Below are 23,914 nucleotides of genomic sequence, written 5' to 3'. Positions count from 1 at the left end.
TAACACCGCCTATTAATTTAAAAAGAAGAGTAAATTTGGGAAAGTTTAAAATCTTATGGTAGTTCATGATACATTCTCAATTCTGAGGATTATTTTCTTTGATAATGTACTCTGAAACTGGAACATATTATTGTTCAAATGTTGATGCCTAAGAATGAAAAAAATAATAATTTCCTGATTCATCTTTGGAGGAGGAGAGGCAGAAAAAAAAATGGCTCTCTGGAGTGGGGGCTGGGATGGGATGCAACACCTCCAAAGCTCCCTTGTTAAGCTAAGGCAAAGAGAACTCTTGTTTTAGAATGGAGAGGGTGCAGAAGGTGATATAGACCTGAGCTGTTCCATATAATAATGTGGCATGTTTTCTCCGAGGTAAAAACTCATCTTGGGCCAGAGACCTAAGATTGGGTGGGAGGTAAACTGGCTTTCCTTTCTCTCAGAGGTGATAGGGGCTCTACAATCTAAAAACAATGACAGTGCCTGGATTGAAATGTTCTTTTTCTGCCTTGTGATTCCCTCATTGTCCCAAGCCTTCTGCAGAGTCTTTTAATGCCCCAGCCTGTGCTAGCTGTGTTTGGGGGACTTGAGGAAGCAGTTTGTATTTGTCCTGGAGAGGAACCAATCTGCAGAGAAGCCAGGGAGAGTGGGCAGGAATCAGTGCCTAGGCAGCCTGGCAGGCTGAGGTAACAGATAATGACAAATTTGGGGAGGATATTAACATTTCTGGAGCATCTCAAGAATTCTTAGGGAGAGGCACTGGATATAATGTTGGAATGTCCTCCATGAAGCACAATGAGATCTCTTAACTTACTGCAATTTGGGCACACCAGGGCCTCCATCTTGACAGATGGATATATTGTAGAGTATCTGGTTGTCCTTACTTTTTTAGAAATACTCTTCATCCACGTTTTAACATAAGGCATCCATTTCAGTTCTTCAGGATCCACGAACACCATTCCGCATCGACTGACTGTTGCTGGAGAGGCAACCCTTAGATCTTGCACCTAAAATCCAAGGAAGTTGAACAAAAAGTAGTTAATTATACTTCCTAATTCTTCCACCTTCAATGTTCATGGATCACATGTTTAAACTTAACACTGAAAGCTTTGTATACAGGAGAGACAGCCTTCAGTAATCAAAAATGGAGGAGGAAAGGTAAGTGAGGCATAAGGTGAAAAACCCCACACAAATATAAGAGGATAATGTTAAATAAATCCTTATGGGAAGGTAGAAGTATTTCTTTCTTCCCCTCTTTGCTTTTCACTTCTTTACTTTTTCATTCTTATATCTCATACATAGCTGAATGCCTAGCACTTAGTAGGCATTTGATCCATGTTTGGTGAATGGGTACAGTAGGGGTGGTAGCTTCCAGAATATTTTACAGCTCTATTAGGTCCACATTCCTCTTCCAATCCCTTCACCAATATTCATGCCACAGAGGGATAATTTATTCATAGTAAATATAACTTTTTTTTCTTAGAAAGTATTTCAAATTATGTAACATCATCAAGCTATATATTAATTATTTCCAAAAGAAAGGAAACAAGTGCTAAGGAAGATTTATTTTATTTCTTGTTTAGAGAAACAGGAATATCTTAGAGTCTTTGGTTCTCAGGATACACACTCTATTATAAAAGGACAATTTGATAAGTATGTAAACAATTTCGTATATAAACAAAACACCATGGTAGGCCTTACAGATAGTAAATGATATATCGACAAGAAAAAAATTGATGATGGCATGCCAATCTAATGAATGATTTTATGCCACAGTAAGGCATATAATATATATTTACCTCAAAAAGCATGTGGATTTGAGGTGTGAGTTTGATCCTCTCACTGTTAGCCAGACAGAGCATCTTGTTATCATCCAATACTGTATTCATATTTTCAATCCAAAGAGCATCCACGGGCCCATCACTGATGATCCATTTATGGTCTTCTGAAGTGTCATTCACAGCTGCTCGGACACTTAGTGCCATCAAACCATCTTTCCACTCCAAGGTTATGTTGTTAACTTCACCATATAATTCACCCATTGTAATTGATTTAGGATTAAGAACGTACGTTTTAACTGGTTGGTAAAAGGGATTGTCTACACCAAGTTTATGCAAATTCCCTAAAGTTTCTGCTAGTATTTGGTAAACTGTGGTCTTGCCACCTCCTGTTGGCCCAACTAACATCACACCATGTCTTACCAGCATAGTTTCATAAAACTGTATTACTTTTTTAACCATACATATCTCAGGCTGAAGATTCTTTTTACTCATGACATCTATAATTGTTGACTGCAATATACCATAATCATGTTCTGGAATTTGGACTCCAGGAAAAAGATCAGATATGATTCCACTGAAAAAACAAAAATAAAACCATCAGTTATTGATATTTCCCAATTTGTTACAATTAATTTATTACAATCATTGATTACATTGAATCTTCTTTTTCTCCTTGATCTTTTCTTCTGAACATGCACAGTTCTAGTCTGTCCAATGTGTTATACCAGAATCTAATATTTCTCTGATATTGTATATGATTCTTTTTGTTTCTTGTACAGTACACCAATGTTCTTAAGTACATTGGGAGCTTCTTGAGGTAAGGAATATTTCTTATGTGTTTGTATTGTCCACAGTACATGGCATAGAACCAAACATAGAAAATGATGAATTTATCAATTTATTTAAAAAATTATATTTATATCTCAATTTCTTCCAAAAGCATTTATGCATGCTTATAACTGAATGGGCATTTAGAAAACTAAGATGGGAATAGAAATAGAAATTAGTAGTAGGTTAAAAAAAGGGAGTAAAGGGAAAGTTAACTGTTTCTGTGAGAAGCAGATAATATGAGATATTTCTATGGGTAAAAAAGAAGCTAAATTCTTACCTCATACTATATACACAAATATATTTGAAATGCAGTAGAGTTTAGTATGAAATGACAACAAAAATACTAGATGAAAATGTAAGAGATGTATTTTGCAACACTATGGTTAAGAAGGACTTTCAATTTATTTTATTTTATTTAAAATTTTTAAAAGATTTTATTTATTCATGAGAGACACAAAGAGAGAGAGAGAGAGAAAGAGGCAGAGGGAGAAGCAGGCTCCATGTAGGGAGCCCGACGTGGGACTTGATCCTGGGTCTCCAGGATCAGGCCCCAGGCTAAAGGCTATGCTAAACCGCTGAGCCACCTGGGCTGCTCTATTTTATTTAAATTTTTAAAAAGTTTAAAATCTAGTTAACAGACAGTATAATATTGGTTTCTGAGTAGAATTCAGTGATTCATCACTTACATACAACACCCAGTGCTCATTATAACAAGCACCCTCTTTAACACCCACCCTCCATCTAGCCAAGGTCTTTCTAAGGAAGATAAGAAATCTACAACTATTATTTTTAAAGTTGGTAAAGTGACAAACAAGCAAAAACCCATAAACTAGTGTGAGATAAAAGGTTTTATCTATAAACTTAAAGAATGATAGACTTAGAAAAGTATTTCCAATTTATATACCACATGAAGTTTATGATTTCTTACAAATCAATAAAAAAGAGCACAATAGAAATATGCTCTAAAAATAAATGTAAATGACTAATGACACAAGAAATAATGCTCCATGGCATTAAAAATTAAAGAAATGCATATTAAAATAGTGTACAACTTTTGGTCACTCTCTAAAACATTTAAAAGGAAACAGGTATTGTCATAAAATCATTTGTATAAATGTAAATGTCTTTGGACAATGCTTTAATAGAATCTATCTAAATTAAAAATACTCATACTCGGGGATCCCTGGGTGGTGCAGCGGTTTGGCGCCTGCCTTTGGCCCAGGGCGCGATCCTGGAGACCCGGGATCGAATTCCACATCAGGCTCCCAGTGCATGGAGCCTGCTTCTCCCTCTGCCTGTGTCTCTGCCTCTCTCTCTCTCTCTGTGACTATCATGAATAAATAAATAAAATCTAAAAAAAAATAAAAATAAAAAAATAAAATAAAAATACTCATACTCTGTAAAACCTAGGAAACTGGGATGCTTGGGTGGCTCAGAGGTTTAGCGCTGCCTTCAGCCCAGGGCGTGATCCTGGAGACCCAGGATTGAGTCCCACGTCAGGCTCTCTGCATGGAGCCTGCTTCTCCCGCTACCTGTGTCTTTGCCTTTCTCTCTCTCTCCCTCTCTCTTTGCCTCTCTCTCTCTCTCCCTCTCTCTCTCTCTTTCTCTCTATGTGTCTCTCATGAATAAATACATAAAATCTTAAAAAAATTAAACCTAGGAAACTTATGTACTAGAATATCACTTTATAGAAGTATCATAGGTGTGCAAAGATAAAGGTGTAGGAATTTTAATCATTGTGTTTTGCCAAAAGACAGTAGACATGTTCTGGAAATGAGAAGATCTGACAGGACAAAAGCAAAGGAAACTTCAACACCATCATAAGTGGGCATCCCAGGATGATCAATGTGTAACAGATAATGGACAAACAATCCAGATTAGAGCAGAAGAACAGAGGGCTCCAAAGAGACAAATTTGCTAGAATGTCTTATATAATTAAAGGGGTTTTAAAATTTTATTTTGTTTTATTTTTTAAAGATTTTATTTATTTATTCATTAGAGAGAGAGAGAGAGAGAGAGAGAGAGAGAAGCAGAGACACAGGCAGCGGGAGAAGCAGGCTCCATGCAGGGAGCCTGATGTGGGACTTGATCCCAGGACTCCAGGATCACACCCTGAGCCTAAGATAGGCGCCAAACCGCTGAGCCACCCAGGGATCCCCCAGGTTTTTTGTTTTTTAAAGGAGGTTTACACATACTCTGGCAGAATTTGGAAATAAATTATTAATAAATTTATAGGAAAGTAGGTAAAGGATTAAAAAATAAAAACTAAGACAATCAACAAATGCAGGGAAAAGAAAATAAAACAAGGGAAACATAGCTCAGCTGTGGATACTGTTTATATAGCTGTAATAAATTATGGAAACCTGGACATTTAGCTCCAGTTAGACTGCAATATAACCACAGGGAGGGTAAGAGGACGGGAAGAAGTGCATGTGCATATCCTCATCTTCCATTTACTAACTCTATAGCACATATCTAAAACTGAAAAATAAAAAAATAGCATAAATGCAGTAATAAAAATATGTAGGGAAATAACAACAAAATAAAGAAACAAAAGAATTGAAAAATGAGTGCCTTTGGGAATTGGGAGTTGGTGAAGGGCATGGAGCTACTGTTTCTCATGAGACTAATTTGTGATACTTTTTACAACTGTATACATGTACGACCTCGATAAACATAAAATTCAATAGTAAAAGTAGAAGTAGATAAAAGCCATCACATTTATGTTATGCCCCAAGTCTGATTTTTTGGGGGTCAGGAATTTCTCTTAGGTCAGAACTTATAATCAAATGCTAATTTGTATAACACACATCCTAGTGACCAATATTTTGAAAAAGAAAAAAGAAAGGACTGATTGATGCTTAAATTTTAGGTTCTTTATTTTAAACTAGTATTTTTTAAACTGTAATAAATTTCTCCAGAAAAGATGAGTACATTATTACCTTGTAAGACACAGACATAACTGAAGAGAAGACTACCCTTTACCTCTACATGGCAGCTATGCTTTATTCTGTAACATCTAGAAATTTACCTGAACAGAAGAGCATCATCTGTTAGGAATTTTGGCAAATTGGAGTCTCGTAAAGCTCTTATCAACACCACATCTTCACTGAGGTCTGGATTCTCCCTTTTTAAAGACCTAAATTTAAAGGTATAATTTAGATGATGTTCCAAGGACCTAATACTACTGAGCATGATTTTCCTAGCCAGTAGGTTAGGGATTCTATTTGCAAAAAGCTGTGGAAGGCACCCCTCTGCGGATTCCAGTTAGAAGGGGAGGATTGTTTTTCCTTGCATACCCATTGTCCATTTCCATCAGAGCACAAGGACAGATAAGGCACTGGCTACATGGCTTTGAGAAGAATGGTAAAGGTATTTTCTTGACCTCCCTGCATCAATCCAGACTTTATCCAACCTGAATTTTCAGTTTCCCGAATGCACCATATGATTCACATTCCTGCAACTTTCTTTTCTCTCAGCCCAGAAAGTCCTGCTTTGCTCCGATTTCTCCTTCAAAACCCAGCCCAGTTACTTTCTCCTCCAGAAAGTTCCTCTATTGCCCTCCTCAGCGAACCTCAGGCACAGCCCTATTATGGTTGCCCCCATGCACTGTGTCCTAGGTGACTGCTCCCATGTCTGTCTTGTCCCCTGGCAGGTGGTCGTGTTTCTGGAGTGCAAGTATATCCAAACTCTTTAGTATCCTTGGTCTTTACATGGCAGTCCTGTAAAGGGGAAAACTACTGTAGCTGGGAGGTTGAAAGAAAGAACAGAAAAGGGCAGGGAGATTTGCTCAGAGCCCTGGGATACAGGGGCCTGACAGAAGAGGCCCTGGATTGTGGATCCCAGACCAGTGAGTCATGGCCTAGGAAAAAGGACTAGAGAGACTCTGGATAAAGTGGGGGTCCAGAGATAAGAGTTTCAGGAAGTTATAGAGAGAGAAGTTGGGACATGAAGACACTAGAAAGCTGCTTTACTAGAAATTACAAAGCAGCTCAGTGTTGGACCATACTGTAAAGGCAGAAATGGAGCCTAGGACGTAAGCCTGGACTGAGGCCAGAAGGAGGACACTGAAGCTTCTCTCAGCACTTCTTTGGTCTTTGTCAGGCGATGTGTAGGTCTTAAATTTACTGTATGTGCATAACAAACGGTGCCTTTTAAGTCTACTCATCCTACCTACGGTAATAAAGGCTTTTAAGTACAGTAAACCCAACCTTTGTGATGGGTTCAGGGGAAATGAAAGCTAGCCGAAGCCCAGCGTGGAGACTCAGGTTCAGTATGGGGCCAACCAGAACTTCTGTGCAATGAGAAGAGATGCCCCATTTGACTGTGGCATGGGGAGTGTAAGGCAAAATGATGATGGTAGCAGCTAACATTTATAGTCCATTTCTATGTCACTTTAAGAGCCATGTGTAAATTAGTCGTTTAATGCTTTGATTACGTGGTTTAGAATTTCATTCTTGACCACTTTGGCTTCTTACCCAGCCATGACCAGTACAGACTTTACAGCTCTCATGCCAAAGTCGTAGTGATCCTGCTGAGAGAGCTGTTCACTGCAGAGTTTATACATCTGAGTCATTTTTCTTGCTAATATTTTACTGGATTCAAATCCTTCAGAATATAGAATTACCTAGAATGGAAAAGTACAATGCAATGCTTCTTATACTGTATTGATGGCAACATATTAGCATAATACCAATGTATTCAAAATCTACTTTAGGCATTTTACCTCTCCAAGTTGTTATATCATTTAAGATTGAAAGGAAAAGGATTTTCTGTGTTATAAGAAGGTGGAAGGTGGAATGTTATACAGCGATGGTTGAGCAGTGATTCTGCTTTCTTTCTATAGATGAGATGTGGCATTGGTGACATTTAGTTCAAGGAGCAGTAGAGCCTTCTGTTAGAAAACATTCACATTATGAAGGTTGGATGGTGTTGTAAGGTATGAGTACAAAAGCAAGACTTGAGTTTCTCCCACCTTACAGGAACACCACCCTGTGGACAGAATCAGTGATAGCTGGGTGCTCCCTTAGAGCTCCCTGAGTATTGAGGCAACCTACACAGATTTGTACCCTTCCTCTGCCCTAGAAGGTTATCTTCCTTTTGATAAGTTTCTGCATTCTTGGCTAAATAAATTGGGTGATGACAGTGGAGGTGAGTGTGGATCTTTTCTTCAATCCATAACCTATTCAAGTCACTGCAGTTAGCCTCAGAATCAGGATTTGAAATGATGTAGATGTTTCTTACTGATGTCTGTTTGTTTATTGCTCTATTGTTACAGGATTTTTGTCCCCTAATTGCCCAAAGTTCTTGGTTGCTGCCTCAGAGAATTAAGAGGGGACCAGACAAGGAATGGTGGGCACCAAAGCAAAGTTTATTGAGCAAGATTATAAAGCTCCTAGAGAGGGAGAAGGGTCTGAATGGGTTGCCCTTGGAGTTTCTAAGCTTAGGGGTTTTTATAAACTCTTTTGTGGAAAAAAAAGTTTTGTGGAACTATCTTAAGCAATCAGGGTGTGATGAGTCATGCCAATCAGGGCTTTGGTCATGTATCTGTCTACTTATTAGGCTAATGCCTCTATGGTGATGGTCTTTTTTTGCTGGCATCTGGGGACTTAGGTCTTAACTGCCCCTTGCCTATGATATTAACAAATGCTTTTGTTGGGGTGCCTAAGTGGCTCAGTCAGTTAAGTGTCTGCCTTCTGCTCAGGTTATGATCCCAGGATCCTGGGATCAAGCCCCTCTTTGTGTTCCCTACTCAGCAGGGAGTTTGTTCCTCCCTCTCCCTCTGCCCCTCACTCCTGCTCATGCTCTCTCTCTCTCAAATAAATAAATAGAATCTTAAAAACGAAAACAAGTGCTTTTGTGGTTGTCTTATTTTAGGATGTTTTGCAGAAGTCATTTCTGCAAAGGCTGCAAAGCAGAACACTAGTATGGTCCTATCTAAGCTGCAAAACAGGATGTCAGTGATGTTTCATTTTAGTTGTTTTGACTCCATATTTTCCTGTTGGGGACCCTGCCCGGACTATGTAACTGTCTAACTAACTCCTAACGCTATCATTAAAAATTAGCACAGTGCTCTGCACATTGCAGGTAATTAAAAATATTAAAAATATTTACTATGGACAGACCCCAATTCATTCAGTCTTTAACAACAATGCTAATAGCACTCAGAAACTGTTTTTTGAAATTTCCCCAATTGATCATTAAGTAATATAACAACAAGACAAAGAATGAGATATGAATAAAATTTTGGACTGAGTTCTAAATCTGGTTTTCTTCCTACCAGCTTTGGACAATGAACAAATCATTTATTATTCCTGTCCACAGAGGGTCTAGAGGGAAAACACCACCTGTCTTAACTGCTCTTCACCCTACCATGCCCACAAAGGGTGCTGGAAGACCCATGAGATGCTCTAAGTATTATACCAATAAAAGTTATAGGATTTGGTATGGTCCATTCCATTCTTAGGTAATTTCTTTTATTTCTTGTAGAAGAATAAATTAGCGTTATTAAAGGCATTTATTAGCCACAGGAATAATCTATACTTTCTGAGCAATTTCATTCTAATGCCAGAGACTGCATCAGATTCCACAGGTTAAAGGCTCAGTCCTACAAGACTGCCTCCCATCCCCCACTTCAGATGCCAGTCACAAGTCCGGGCTGTTATCTGTGTTTCTGACTGCTACAGATTAGAGGTTCCAACTGATGTGGGAAACAAAGGCAGAAGAAAAATTATTAAATATCCTTATTACCTACAGACAAGGGCACAGTGACATTCCTCTAAGGACGCAACTGTCTGGACATTGATACTTTGCTAAGGGCAAAAGGTAATCTTAGCCTGACACTCTGAATCCTGTAAGTCTATTTTAATGTATAAAAATCCCTTTGGAAACTTCCTTTATTTCTAACCCCCAAGATACATATTGGCAGTCATCTTCCAAGCATATGACCCATCCATATATCATCTGAAGGGTCTGTCTCATGACTAAGGTTTTATTAGATGGTAATAAATGACCTTTTCCTAACAATAGCTAGCCCCCTCAAGGTCCTGGAAACCTTGTTTCCAAAATTCCTTAGAGACTTAACGCTGTCCGTAATCGTCTTCCAACTTGAAAGTCTATAATGAGCCACTCCTCATGATCCCAGTGCAACTATTTCTGCCCACGTGTCCTGTCCCTGTGCTTTACTAAAACCACCTTTTTTTGCACCAAAGATGTCTCAAGAATTCTTTCTTGGCCATCAGCCTTGAACCCTAATGTCTTTCCTACATCACAATGACCTCCTGCTTAGGTTCTTTTAAGTTGCTAGAGCAGCTCACAAAACTCGGGAAAACACAAGTATTAGTTTATTGAAGATAAAGGATATGAATCAACAGACAGATGGAAAAGAATGCATAGGGCAAGGTATGGGGACAGGGCTTGGAGCTTCCATGCCCTCTTCAGGCACACCGCTCTTCCCAGTCTCCAAGTGTTCACCAACCCATAAACTCTCTAAACCCAGTCATTTTGGGTTTTTATGGAGGCTTCATTACAAGTTCATGATTGATCATTGGCTTTTGGCTGATCCAACCTCCAGCTCCTATCTCCTGTCCAGAGGGCAAACATGGGATTGAAGGTTCCCCTGTAATCACAGGGTTGGTTCTCCGGGCAACCAGCCTCCCCTCCATCCTTAGGTTACCTAAGGGCTTTCTAAAAAGCATCACACTAACATAACAAAAGACACTTTAACCACCTGATCACAGAAAATTTCAAGGTTTGTAGGAGCTGTAAGCCAGAAACTGTGGATGAAGACCAAATACGTATGGAAATCTATTTGGATTGAGTGACCAAATATCTATTTCCTATAAATCACAATACTGCAATAGAATTTTTAGAATGCATTCAGACATTTTGATTTGGGGGTGGATTTTATTTATTTGAGGGGGAGAGAGAGAGAGAGTGAGACAGAGAGAGTGAGACACAGAGAGAGAGAGAGGACAATCAGGGGCAGAGGGAAAGGGAGAAATAGACTCTTCACTGAGCAGGTAACCCCACACAGTGCTGGATCCCAGGACCCCAAGATCATGACCTGGGCTGAAGGCAGATACTTAACCAACTGAGCCACTCAGTTGTCCCCAGACATTTTAATTCTTAGAAATGAATAAACGCCAATGAACTGACTAATTAAATTAACTGATTCATTCCAGTCTAAGGGGCCTACTATCTTCCATATACCATTCTGGGCAGGAGGGATATAGCAGTTATACACACATGCACACACATCAAAACATTATAAGTGATAACAATCATTTCTACACTGAAGAGCAAACGATAATGTGTAACTTGTGCCAGGGCACATTCCTAAAGGAAACTTTCCATCTCAATAGAATCAAATGGTAAATAAAAAACATGCTTAAATTTTTCCTGCTTTATAACATGAAGCTCACCTCTGCAATCAAAGTGTAATTTGGAACCATCATTGCAAAGGGTCTAAACAGGGCTTTCAAATTATCTGGCAATTCGGTTCTGCCTGCGTATCCAGGATTCATTGTGATAAAGGCTGCACAGGTCATGACCAACTTTATTTCCCGTCCCTCAAACATGAATCTAGACAGCTGTTTAAAGGAAAGAGAAACTATAAGTTAACACTTCTCCAAACATTTAGAAATTCTTTCACATAAACACCACTTGAGTTCAAGCCTTGTGTATGGAACATTCAAGCAAAGACCATCAGCCTAGTGAATCCTGCTGTTGGACAACAGGGAATGTTTCCCTCCCGATTCTGTTCTACCCACTCTCAATCTCTTCTGGGCTCAGTATTTCCTGCTTTCTGCCTCCCTGCCCCTGCTTTGCCCAAATTGTCTCTTCCTTTCTGGCCCAGTCCTGTTAATATTTTAGGCCTCTCAACCTCTTGCTGAGACTCCTCAATTCAAGATAGGTTTAATGGCCCTGAAACCTTCTACCCTACTTTCTGGGTAGAAGAAATTCCAATGGGATCTTAGTCCTTGGGTGTTGGAGGCCCCACTGTTACTGTTGCCCCACCCTTGACTCTCATTCAAAAGGAACACCCGTTGAGCATCTGTTACAGATGAGGCATGGGGTCAGGTGTGGAGGTGGAGAGCTGAGGGAGACTCACTCCTGAGGCCCCGAGAAGCTCCCAGGCCTGCAGTGTGGAGTCAGATGTGGAACCTGTGGCCATGTAGAACAACAGATGCTCCACTGGAGGTGTGTGCGAAGTTCACAGGAGGAACAGGGATGCCTGCTGGGGGACTGAAGAATGAAGAAGGGCATTTCACATGGATAAGCAGAGGCAGCCATCTGGTCACAAGGAGCAGTGCATGTTCAGGAAATGGACAGCCATTCACTAAGGGTAAAGTTCCAAGAGGAAAGTGTAGCTAGGCTGAGGCCTGAGCATCAGAAGTCTTGCACACTGGGATAAGGAATTTAGATTTTGTTCTGTAGGTGGAGGGAAGCTTAGAATTTTGGGCAGAGTGATAGTATCAAAGGTGGCAGTGGAGAGGCTGGACAAACTATAGACCGGGGGACCAGTAAGGAATTATTATTGAACAAATGACAAGACCAGGAATCACGGAGTTACAATTCCGGGTTTCTAGCTGGGTCACATGAGGAGGGCACTATTAACAGACACAAAGAATACAGGGGAAGACTAGCAGATGTGTCATAGTTCAGAGGAGAAAATGCTGGGCAGTATAATGGAGACCAGTCCTGCTGCCACTGAATGGTTGTTTGTGCTATTCAAGCCTGTTAGTTTCTGTGCACTAGCTTTTTCATCTGTTCCAGGGGATTGATTCCCCTCCAACTATCTCAGATGTCTTCCTCCCTTCCTTTTATCTCTCATTGTTGCCCTCTGGTCAGCAATGCTTCCATCCTGCCTCCATTCTCATTGGTCCTTCTTTCTTACTTCCTGTGCTTTGCTCTCTGCTAAAGGCTCAACAAGGTGACAGTGACTTATGAGTTATGCTCTATCTGGAGGTCCCTGCATTTAATACAGGCCTCCTCTGAAGGTGTGGGAGGCAGAAGAGTGTGTAGTTGAAGGAGCTCAGACTTTAGGGTCATACAGATTTAGGTTTATATCTTGGTTTGTGGTGTTCCCAGAAATATTTTTTAATTTCTTTGAATCCTTTTCATCTGTAACCTTGGAAAAATGCCTTCTACTTCATGTAGGTTTGGTTTGAAAATGAAATAAATGTAAAGTACAATGCCTGGCACAATTAAGTGACTCATTAAAGTTCAATTTCTGCTTTCTTTTTACTTGTTCTGTAATTTGCTTTTTTGTAGAAGTGATGATCAAAAATTTAACAACTCTTTAGCAGGGCACCTTCCAGTGAAAATGCCTCTGTCTCTAGAGCTACAGCTGGGTCCAGAGTCCCCCTTGCTACACCAGGATCCAGCAAAGGTCTGGTGCTCTTTAAAAGGGGACATGGTAGTGGTAGAGGACTCGATAGGGACTCAGGGCAGTGAGTATTTAAATATTAAACAACTGGCAAGCTTGTTCTGGTTTGTATAGATTGAGAAACAAGGTCCCCCTGGGTTCTGTAGGGCTCTTCTCTCATTTTCCTACCAGCATGAGGCTGAGCCTGGGGGCCATGATGGCAGTAGAGTCCAGAAGAGGTACAGTAGAGAAACCTAACAGAGAAATAAATGTGAAAGGCCAGAAAAGTGCAGAGGGAAATAGGAGGTGGAGGGACAGGGATGGGGTGCGAGTGGATGTATATGTGCATGTGTGTGTTGGGAGTGGGAAGCACAGAGCTCTTTGAGGGCAGGACTGAGTCTCACCATCTCTGTATCTCCAGGTCCCCACACAGTGTCTGATGTATGGTTGCTTCTGTGTTACCTGGATGAGGAATTAATTCACTCAATTAAGTCTTATTGCTGTAGTACTCACCAATTACACTGGAAAGGTGAGTAGATATGGTACAGCTAGCACTGTTCTTCCTAAAATGCAACATGCTATCACTTGGTTACAGACTTAAGAAATGCTACCTTCCTGGACAATTGTCCTATAGATTACCTTTGCAGCTTTGGCATTCCTAATAGTAATGAGTTGCTGTGCAATGACCGACAAAACTTCTATGTCAATTCGATTAAATTCATCAAAGCAACACCAGGCCCCTGACTGTGCCAGACCGCTGAAGAAGCGCCCCATCATCTGAAATCAGAATAATGCTATTCAACTTTGTGTTGCAAAGCTGAACTCCTTCAAAAGTTAAATTCTGAGTAGAAATATTAAAAAGAGGTGGTATCTGCAAATAAGCAATAGTTTTTCTTCTTCTGGATGTCTGGAGTGTGGCCAGATAATTTGCATTTCTAACAAGTTGCCAGGTGGTGATAATACTGTTGATCCAGAGTTAACACTTTGAGAACCACTTGGTTCTTGGCTTCTCAAAGTGAACCACTAAGAGTTGACATCACCCAGGGGATTTTAAAATACAAAATTTCAGTCCCTCCCCAGAATTAGAATAGGCACTAAAATGAGATCTTCAGGTGATTTATAAGCACAGTAAAGCTGGAAAAACATTGCTTTAGAAGAAGAAAGCTAAAAAGACATAGAAAAACAACCCATTAATCCTGAAGCTTAGAATATGTTCCTTTATTGTTTTCTTAAAGTTTTTATTTAAATTCCAGTTAGTTAATAGACAGTGTAATATTAGTTTCAGGTGTAGGATTTAGTGATTCAACACTTCCATGCAATACCCAGTGCTCATCATTCCTTCATCTTCATCACCTATTTCACCCATCTCCTCAACCATCTTCCCTCTGGTGACCATCAGTTTGTTCTCTATGGTTAAGAGTCTGTTTCTTGGTTTCCTTCTCCCTCTCTGTTACCCTTTTGCTCATTTGTTTTGTTTCTTAAATTCCACATATGAGTGAAATCATATGGTATTTGTCTTGGAATGTGTTCCTTTGAATGGTAGAGTGTTCATGATGTATGTATTGATCCTTTTCTATTTCCATTATTCCATTAAATTCCATTATGAATCATCCATGATATTATAAGTGCTATATAATGGGTTTACATTTTTATATTCATCCCCAGACAAAGCAAAGAAGGCATAATTATAGTTATAGAACAGTACAACTTTATATACCTTGACATAGTAAGACAAAATTATATAAACTAACAAAAATTAGGAAGTGAAGTTGGAACAGAAAGTTGGAAGGTCATACCTAATAAAATCTTGATTTCATAAGTTGGCAGATAATGTCCAAAATTGATATATACAAATAAAGTAACAGACACAAGTTCTTAGAGATAATAGCAATCACCAGAAGAAGTAAAAACAATCAGAAACCTGGTCTCTGGAGAGTGGAACTGGGTGATGTGAATAGGGGAAAAAATCTGTTATTTTTAACTTTGGATCCTTCTGTACAGTTAAATTTTTTCTACATGTAGATATTTCTTTAATTTAATTATTTTTTAAAGATTTATTTATTTATTTTAGAGTGAGAGAGGGAGAGAAAAAACAAGTGGGAGGGAAATGGAGAGAAAATCCCAAGTAGACTTCATGGTCAGTGCAGAGCCTGATGTGGGGCTCAATCTCATGACCCTGAGATCATGACCTGAGCTGAAACCAAAAGTCAGACACTTAACCGACTGTGCCACCCAGGTGCCCTGATATTAAATTTTAAAAGGTTAGTGTAATAAACCCTTATGGAACAAGGTAGAGTATAAATAAGAACAAATAAATACTTAAATTTCTTATCACTGAATGTAACTGGTACTTCAGAGGTCATCAAACGACAGAACACAGCCATATCTGTCCTGACACCTGTTTTGTGAACGGAATTTTAATGGATCACAGCCATGCTCATTCATAATATATTACATTTACACATTGTACATGGATGCTTTCGTACCACAACAGCAGAAAGAACTGACAAGTTGCAAGCCTAAGATATTTACCACTTGGCATTTTCCTAAAAGTTTGCGGATCCCTGCTCTAGAGTCTAAGATAAGTCAATCACGTAGATGTACCCTGTGGCTTTAAGTGTCACAACAGTATACATCGTGCCTTTGGAAATGCACAGCTCCCAGGACTGTCTGAGCCTAAGTGATGACTAGCTAATCATTAAAAGATGGATTTGAGTGTATAAATTCAAATTTTGATTTGAGAAGCTCAAAAACAACCAAAATTATTATCCCAAAATAAAAAAATCACCACTATCATAAAACTTGATGTACCTCTGCTGAGATGAGATAACTTATAGTGATGGGAGCAGATCCCCATAAATGTGAGATGTTAGGGAGTATCAATTCTTCCAGAGATTGCCGACAGCAGTTTCCCATATTCTTTCCTGTGTGTACCCAGAGGCTGTCTTTGCCACCTGCTCTGGATGGAGAAGGGTCACATTTCCTGATTACTTCTCTCAAGATTTTCTGGTTTCTTGTTCCTCACTTGTTCTGCTCCTGTGAAATAACTTACTGTCTGTGTTGCCCTTCCATCGTTTTTTTGTTTATTAAAAAAACATTATTTTTTATTAATAAAAAAAAGACATTCCCATTGACACTTTTTTTTCTCCTAGATTTTAAAAATGGCGGAGGGTTTTACAGAAAGTCCCATGAAACACCAATTTCTGAAGATGCTTCTGAAAAATAAGTATGATTTACTCTGTAAGAATAAATGAATTACAATTTACTTGAACAATTTAAATGATTACTTTCTAAATTTGGGTGTTATATAGGCATTGACGTAACTTTCAGAAAAATGAGACTATCAGCTCTGTGGGTTAGTGGCCAAAAGGCACCCATGGTCAAAATATCCCAGATTTGGTGAATTAAATAAAGCTAAAGAGGTTTCCTAACTGTGAGACTTCATAAAGTGTTTAATATGCTACTTTGTGTTGTGAAAACCTAGAAGGGGAATAAGGTATGGGGGTCCTGTGACCAAAAACTTTGAGAACTACTATACTGAAAAATCTTACCATGAATTCTCACCTCCTACCTATTTCATTTTCTTTCTTTCTTTTTTTAAAAAATATTTTATTTATTCATTCATGAGAGGCACACAGAGAGAGGCAGAGACATAGGCAGAGAAAGATGCAGGCTTCCTGCAGGGAGCCCAATGTGGCACTTGATCCCAAGACCCCAGGATCACAACCTGAGCCAAAGGCAGATGCTCAACCACTGAGCTACCTAGGTGCCCCCTATTTCATTTTCAGTACACAACTCTTTGAATTGCTCATCTCTTCCTGTAAGCATGTTCCTTATTCCAAGATTTCCCTATTATATCTTGTATCTCATCTCACTTCTTTCTACTCAGTGACATGAACAGATTTTTAATTTTGCCTCCATTTGGTAGACCGCCCAATGGCCTTGATTCCTACCTAGACCACTCAGCCCACTTTGTGTTGACTCTTTTCCCTTGCTCTATTTAACTCACTTTGACTATCCCTTGTCCTACTAGTTTCCCCTTGCTTGCCATCACCCCTTCTCTCCTTTTTTTTTTTTTTTTTTGTCAGGCCATGTTGCAAGTGAGAAAGCCCATAAAGCACTTAATGTTAGTGTTCAGAGGCTGGGACTGTACCTTGTAGTCCAAACCATCGGAGCAGTTGAAGACCACACACTGGATGGCAAGAGCTTTAGCTAGGTCTTTGGTTGTCTCCGTTTTTCCAGTGCCAGCAGGACCAGCTGGCGCACCTCCCAGATCAAGCTGCAACGCTCCCATGAGGCAAAGGTAACAGCGGTCCTGGAGAAGTGCATAAATTGTCATTACTGAAGGGAGCTGACTCAAGCCACATGTTTATAAGTCCCTTCCTTTGTACAGGAGGAGGGTCATTATTTTCTATGAAAGGTTTTATAGCAATTGAAATATACTCAAAGATCCAGGCACATGATTAATGATGCAAATCTCTGCTTCACAAAGATGGATTCATGGCAAATCCTTTGAAGAGTTAAGGTTAGATGGAACTTTTCAAGACTATTTTATTTATTTATTTATTATTTTTCAAGACTATTTTTAAAAAAGATTTTATTTATTCATTTGAGAGATAGAGAGGGAGTGAGAGAGAGCACAAGCAGGGGCAGAGGGACAGGAAGAGGGAGAAGCAGACTTTCCTGGTGAGCAGGAGCCTGATGTGGAGGCTCAGTGCCAGGACCCCGAGATCACAACCAACCCAGCCACGCAGGTGCCCCTTTTTAAGACTATTTTAAGAAAGCATTTGTATCACTCTTAACCTAAGTCATCAGTAGCTTACCGTGAGAGGAGTAATAACTAATCTTGGGCATGCACCCAAATACTCGTAGCCATAAGTGTACTGAGAGAGTGCCATCCTAGCTACACAATTATCCAAATCTATATCCCAATAATAGCGCAGTTGTCTCTGCCAGTCAAAGGAATCGACTTCCTCTACCTAAATGAGTGATAACAATGATACATATATTAGGTACACTAATTTCAGGAAGAAAAATATGATTTTACTTAAATATAAGTTACCTTGGCTTGAACAAGTTCGGTGACTATGTCTCTTGCATGTACATCAATAGTAATTAAGGCAGTTATGATGTTTCTATGTAATTTTGGAAGACTGCCTCGAACTATCACTGCCAGGGCATTTAATCTCTACAAATCAAAAAAGAAAAATTGTCATTATTAATTTTAAAAAATCAGCTTACATATCTATTTTTTTTTACTATTTTTTCTGTTTCTTACTATTAAATTTGGATTTGAAATTTGTCAAAACTAATCTTAAGAATCTGTAATTCTGTGACCAAACAGGACAAAAGTTTAACTTACTTAATTCCTAGATGACTTCTATGAAGCACATACTATCTTTTTCCTCATTTTACACTAGAGAAAAACTAAAGATCTGAGAGGGTAAGTAACTTGGTGGCAGTCACACAGTTATGAAGTGGCAAAACCTCGAGGAAAGCCCATGCTCTTAACTACATGATGATGTCTCTAGAGAAGACTGTTCTCCCTAAAAATTAAATATGATTAAGGAGGCACTCCTCATTTTCAGGGGTAGTTTTTCCGTTGATAATCAGAAAACCTGAGCATTTTTAATAAGCTAATAATTGACTGAATGAGAGCATTTTTGGACAGATTGTGCTCCCAATTTTCACCTAAATGACTCAATCTTTTTCATTTTAAAAGAATTAAAAATTTTTTTTTTAATTTTAGAGAGAGAGTGCGCAAGAGCACATGGTGGGGAGAGGGGAGGAGCAGAGGGGGAGAGAGAAGGAGGGGGAAAGAATTCCAGACTGACTACTTGCAGAGCGCTGAGCTGGATCTCATGACCCTGAGGCCATGACCTGAGCCAAAACCAAGAGTTGGATGCTTAACTGACTGAGCCACCCCGGTGCCCCAAGGTTCAATCTTTTTCAAAGGAGGGCAGTGTCTTTGAAGCCTTGAGCTGCTATGCTGAATTTTCGCTCATGCTGACCTTAATCAGGGACCACCTCTACACAGAGGTCAAGGGAACTTTCCATATAGAGTCTTTTCTCTCCTCTGTGGCTTTGTGACATGAAATTCTAAGAGGTCCTCAAGAGATAGTGTTCTCTCAACTGAAGAGGGTTGTTTCTTTCCGTTTCTGTTTCAAAGATGATTTTTAAAACATGCAACTTTGCTTGGAAATAGAATTAAATTTGGAATTAAAGATTAGGCATAGCTGTAAAGTGGCATTTCCGAACTATAGGTTAAACATTCTTGAAGAATGGTATTTGGATTCAGTAATTTATTGTTTTATTGGCTGCCTCAGGATTCTCTAGAATAGTAGAAAAGCACATCTTGAGCCTAAGAATAGAAATGACACAAGTCCTGGCGTTTTCCTGAATTGAATAAATGTCTGTGAGAGATATTCAAGACCTACTAAATACAGTCTCCTTAAATGTAGCAAGCCATTATAATCTTGAGATTTTCCTCTTTAAATTGTCTTTTCCTCCTATTTTAATGTCTTATAAATACTTAAAAAATATCAAGGTAGTATCCTTAAGAAAACCTGAGCATAAATGGTTTTAGTAAGAACCCCAAAGCTTTCTTTTTTTTTTTTTTTTAATTTATTTTTTTTATTGGTGTTCAATTTACTAACATACAGAATAACACCCAGTGCCCGTCACCCATTAAAGCTTTCTAAGTCATGTCAGAGCATTAAAAGTTCTTTGCATTAACCATACCAAAAAAAAAAAAAAAAAAAAAAAACCCCAAACAACCCACTAACGAGACCATCCTGTACAGCAATATGTTCAATGTCACCTTGTTAAAAATCTCACCTCAAAGTTTACTTTCTCAAAATCTTCCAGGGCCTCTATGTGATTACCACCTTCTCTTTCCAAACACTCAGTCAAATCACGGCACCACATGATCTGAGAAATAGTCAGGATCACCTGCATGGAAACATCATCCTTAAATGTGCGATGCATCTCACCAAAAACGGATTCAGAGGTGGAAATTTAAGGAGTGTAAGTTACTTGAGAAGGGTGGCCAGCAATCACCCAGTCTGTCCTTGGTTTCGCCTGATAGTCAACGATGGCAGCTTTGCACAGGCGTCGCAGAGACACGAACATGGCTTCTTCCACTTTACCAAGCCATTCCTCCACATTGCCCCGGGCCTTCAAGCCTTTTCCTAAGCTAACCTAGAAGATAATCAGAGCAATGACATCATGTTCCGTGTGGGACCTGCCAGCCATATATCCTCTGTGCTTCTATAACAGAACCCTGAAACACTGAAGCCTAACCACAAATACTAGAACCTTCTATTGATATCCCACTCTACAGATCTCTCCTTACCCCCTCTTTTTTTTTTTTAACTGCTTCTCTTTGGAGCCAAATTCCTGAAAAAAGGCGTATATATGACTGACTACATGAATTCCTTCCCTTTCTTTTCCTACTTACTGCCATTTGATTTTTGTCCCTAACTGTTCCTCTAAACCTGTTAAGGTCATTAAGGTTACCAATGTTCTTTCAACTGTCAAGTCCAATTGATGCTTTTCAGTCCTCATATTTATTTCTTGGACTTCCAATGACCTGACTGCCCTGCTTGCCTGGGTGTCTTAGTTCTTCTTTCACCCTCCTTTTAACTTTCATGGTTTCCCTGGATACTGGCCATGGTCCTCCCTTTTCTCTGCTTCTGCACTAGTGATGGGTGAATTCCTTTGCAAAAGGGCCAATTCAGGACAAGTAAAATGTTTACAGGTTTCTACCACTCCCATGAACACATGTCTTGCTCTAACTGGACTGAAATCCTTGGCATTTCCCCACACGTTTCCTCTGTATGGAATGTTCTCCCTCCTATGTCTATGTTCCACCTTCTTTGGCTGCCTCTGTGTGTGTGTGTGTGTGTGTGTGTGTGTGTGTGTGTGTGAGAGAGAGAGAGAGAGAGAGAGAGAGAGAGAAGTGTACAGGGAGGAGAAGGGGGGGCGTAGAGAGAGAGAGAGAGGGAGAGAGATTCTTCTCTGTGAAGTCCTGTGGGTCTCCATAGGAGAATGCATTCACTTGCTTGGTGTTTACTATATACTAGGCATTGTGCAGTGTCCTGGAGACACCACTGCCAGCAGTGACAACTACCACTTTCATAGCACCCACTGGATACAGTTCTAAGTAATCTACATAATGTACTACTTGAAAATCCTCAGTATCTCATTAATCAGGCACTATTACTATTCTTCATTTTATAGATGAGGTTAAAAGATAGGACTTGAATCCAGGTGGCTCGACAGTAGAACTGGCACTCTTAACCAGTTCACTCTTCTGCCTCTTGCGGAGAGTTGAGTAAGGCAGTAAGGCCTCCAGTTATCTCTACTCTATCTCTATCTCTACTCTGTTCTTATCTCTACTCAGAATAAAGCATATACTTCTGTCATTGCATTTACTATGGTACTTCTTTTTTTTTTTTTTTTTTAAAGATTTTACTTATTTATTCATGACTGACAGAGAGAGAGAGAGGCAGAGACACAGGCAGAGAGAGAATTAGGCTCCATGCAGGGAGCCTGACGTGGGACTTAGTCCCAGGTCTCCAGGCTCACACCCCCGCTGAAGGTGGCGCTAAACCGCTGTGCCACTGGGGCTGCCCAACTGTGGTATTTCTTCTTCTTCTTTTTTTTTTTTTTTTGTATGTTAAAGTGTGTTTCTTTTTATTTTTTTAGTTTCTTTTTATTTTTTATTTTTTATTGGAGTTCAATTTGCCAACATATAGCATAACACCCAGTGCTCATCCCATCAAGTGCCCCCCTCAGTGCCCATCACCCAGTCACCCCAACCCCCCGCCCACCTCCCCTTCCACTACCCGGTTCGTTTCCTAGAGTTAGGAGTCTCTCATGTTTTGTCCTCCTCTCTGATATTTCCCACTCATCTTCTCTCCTTTCCCCTTTATTCCCTTTCACTATATTTTTTTCTTTGTGAAATTTTATTTTATTTATTTATTTTTTAAATAATAAATTTATTTTTTATTGGTGTTCAATTTGCCAACATACAGAATAACACCCAGTGCTCATCCCGTCAAGTGCCCCCCTCAGTGCCCGTCACCCATTCACCCCCACCCCCTGCCCTCCTTCCCTTCCACCACCCCTAGTTCGTTTCCCAGAGTTAGGAGTCTTTATGTTCTGTCTCCCTTTCTATTATTTCCCACACATTTATTCTCCCTTCCCTTCTATTCCCTTTCACTATTTTTTATATTCCCTAAATGAATGAGACCATATAATGTTTGTCCTTTTCCGATTGACTTATTTCACTCAGCATAATACCCCCCAGTTCTATCTGCGTTGAAGCAAATGGTGGGTATTTGTCGTTTCTAATGGCTGAGGAATATTCCATTGTATACATAGACCATATCTTCTTTATCCATTCATCTTTTAATGGACACCAAAGCTCCTTCCACAGTTTGGCTATTGTGGACATTGCCGTTATAAACATTGGGGTGCAGGTGTTCAGGCATTTTACTGCATCTGTATCTTTGGGGTAAATACCCAACAGTGCAATTGCTGGGTCGTAGGGCAGATCTATTTTTAACTCTTTGAGGAACCTCCACACAGTTTTCCAGAGTGGCTGTACCAGTTCACATTCCCAACTGTGGTTCGTTCGTTCTTTCTTTCTTTCTTTCTTTCTTTCTTTCTTTCTTTCTTTCTTTCTTTCTTTCTTCTTTCTCTCTTTCTTCTTCTTCTTTCTTTCTTTCTTCTTTCTTTCTTTCATTTATTTTAGACACACAGAGAGAGAGAGAGAGAGAGAGAGAGGCAGAGACACAGGCAGAGGGAGAAGCAGGCCCCATGCCAGGAGCCTGACATGGGACTCGATCCCGGGACTCCAGGATCGCACCCTGGGCCAAAGGCAGGCGCCAAACCGCTGAGCCACCCAGGGATCCCCCCAACCGTGGTACTTCTTAAACATTTGTTTGACCATATCTCCACTAGAGCTCTTTGTGGCCAAGAATTTCATCTTGGTTATCTCTGAAACTGCTGAGCCCACAGAGTGCGATGCCATAGTCCTTGATGAATGCTTTAGAGGACAAAGAGGAAACTTCTACCCTTAACCCTAGAATGGCAACAAAGCTTCCCTGTAAAGAATTATAAACAAAAAGCACCTCACCCGTTCTCCTTCTGGTGATAGCATCGCTAAAATATCATTAGTGTAAACCTTTTCTGGCTCTCCTTCCACACCAGGAATTTTTCCTTCAGTAGGAGGCATGACAGCAAATTCAAGCTTTGAAATGGAGTCAAAGCATTTCCGTAAGTGTGGTTGCACAGCTTGGGGATTTCGTGTTTGGGCCAGAATCTCCAGAAGTTCATCATTTGACAAGAAGTAAAATCTGGATTAAAGAAAATACTTAAAATGTAACTTGAAAGTGAAGGAAAGCCTTATGTAGACATGAAAGATAAATCTCTTTCTCAGTCACTGATTTCTTGAACCTCCAACCTACTGGTCCTGGATTTCTGGGGAGACCACTTGTCTCTAAATACAATTGCTATAGAGACTAGTGTGGATGCATCTCAGACATCTAGAATTAGTGCCTGATACATATAATTTTTTTCAAAAAATGCTAGCTCTTGCCATGATACTGATTTGTTCTAGAGTGAAGATATGTTAGTTTTCCCTAGAATCTAGCCTTAACACCTTACACCTACCTGCTTTCAACACCTAATGTGTTGGGTAGATGGATAGGTGGTTAGAGGAGCTTTATTTGGGTCTGTGAATATCCACACGTGGGCCATGCTGGTGTAATCTGCATGGGATTTTCTGTGATCTTGCCCACCAGGGCCATTTGGAGACATGAAGACACTGTAGGAAAAGAATTGGGGAAGGGGCCTGTGTGGGTGCTGAGGGATGAGGGAGAGGGATAAGGGCCTGGCCAGAGAAGACACTTCACTTCTGGATCTTCACTAT

General features: G+C 39.8%; 1 protein-coding gene across 9 annotated transcripts in view; it reads right to left on the bottom strand.

The window, feature by feature from the left end:
* DNAH6 (dynein axonemal heavy chain 6) overlaps positions 1-23,914 on the bottom strand; it is a 233,560-nt gene that overhangs the window by 126,408 nt on the left and 83,238 nt on the right. For all 9 annotated transcript variants that reach the window (XM_072770018.1, XM_072770016.1, XM_072770010.1 and 6 more), the window contains 12 exons: positions 23,120-23,339; positions 20,011-20,175; positions 19,813-19,926; positions 18,038-18,163; positions 17,799-17,954; positions 17,129-17,290; positions 13,615-13,752; positions 11,030-11,197; positions 7,085-7,233; positions 5,638-5,745; positions 1,794-2,349; positions 879-1,001 (listed from right to left, as the gene is read on the bottom strand). In XM_072770018.1, coding sequence (XP_072626119.1) covers positions 879-1,001; positions 1,794-2,349; positions 5,638-5,745; positions 7,085-7,233; positions 11,030-11,197; positions 13,615-13,752; positions 17,129-17,290; positions 17,799-17,954; positions 18,038-18,163; positions 19,813-19,926; positions 20,011-20,175; positions 23,120-23,339 — 2,185 coding nt within the window. The remainder of the gene's footprint in view (positions 1-878; positions 1,002-1,793; positions 2,350-5,637; positions 5,746-7,084; positions 7,234-11,029; positions 11,198-13,614; positions 13,753-17,128; positions 17,291-17,798; positions 17,955-18,037; positions 18,164-19,812; positions 19,927-20,010; positions 20,176-23,119; positions 23,340-23,914) is intronic.

This window comes from Canis lupus, chromosome 12 (assembly GCF_048164855.1).
Source record: "Canis lupus baileyi chromosome 12, mCanLup2.hap1, whole genome shotgun sequence".
Taxonomy (NCBI): Eukaryota; Metazoa; Chordata; class Mammalia; order Carnivora; family Canidae; genus Canis; species Canis lupus.
This window is presented reverse-complemented; position numbering and strand designations above follow the sequence as displayed.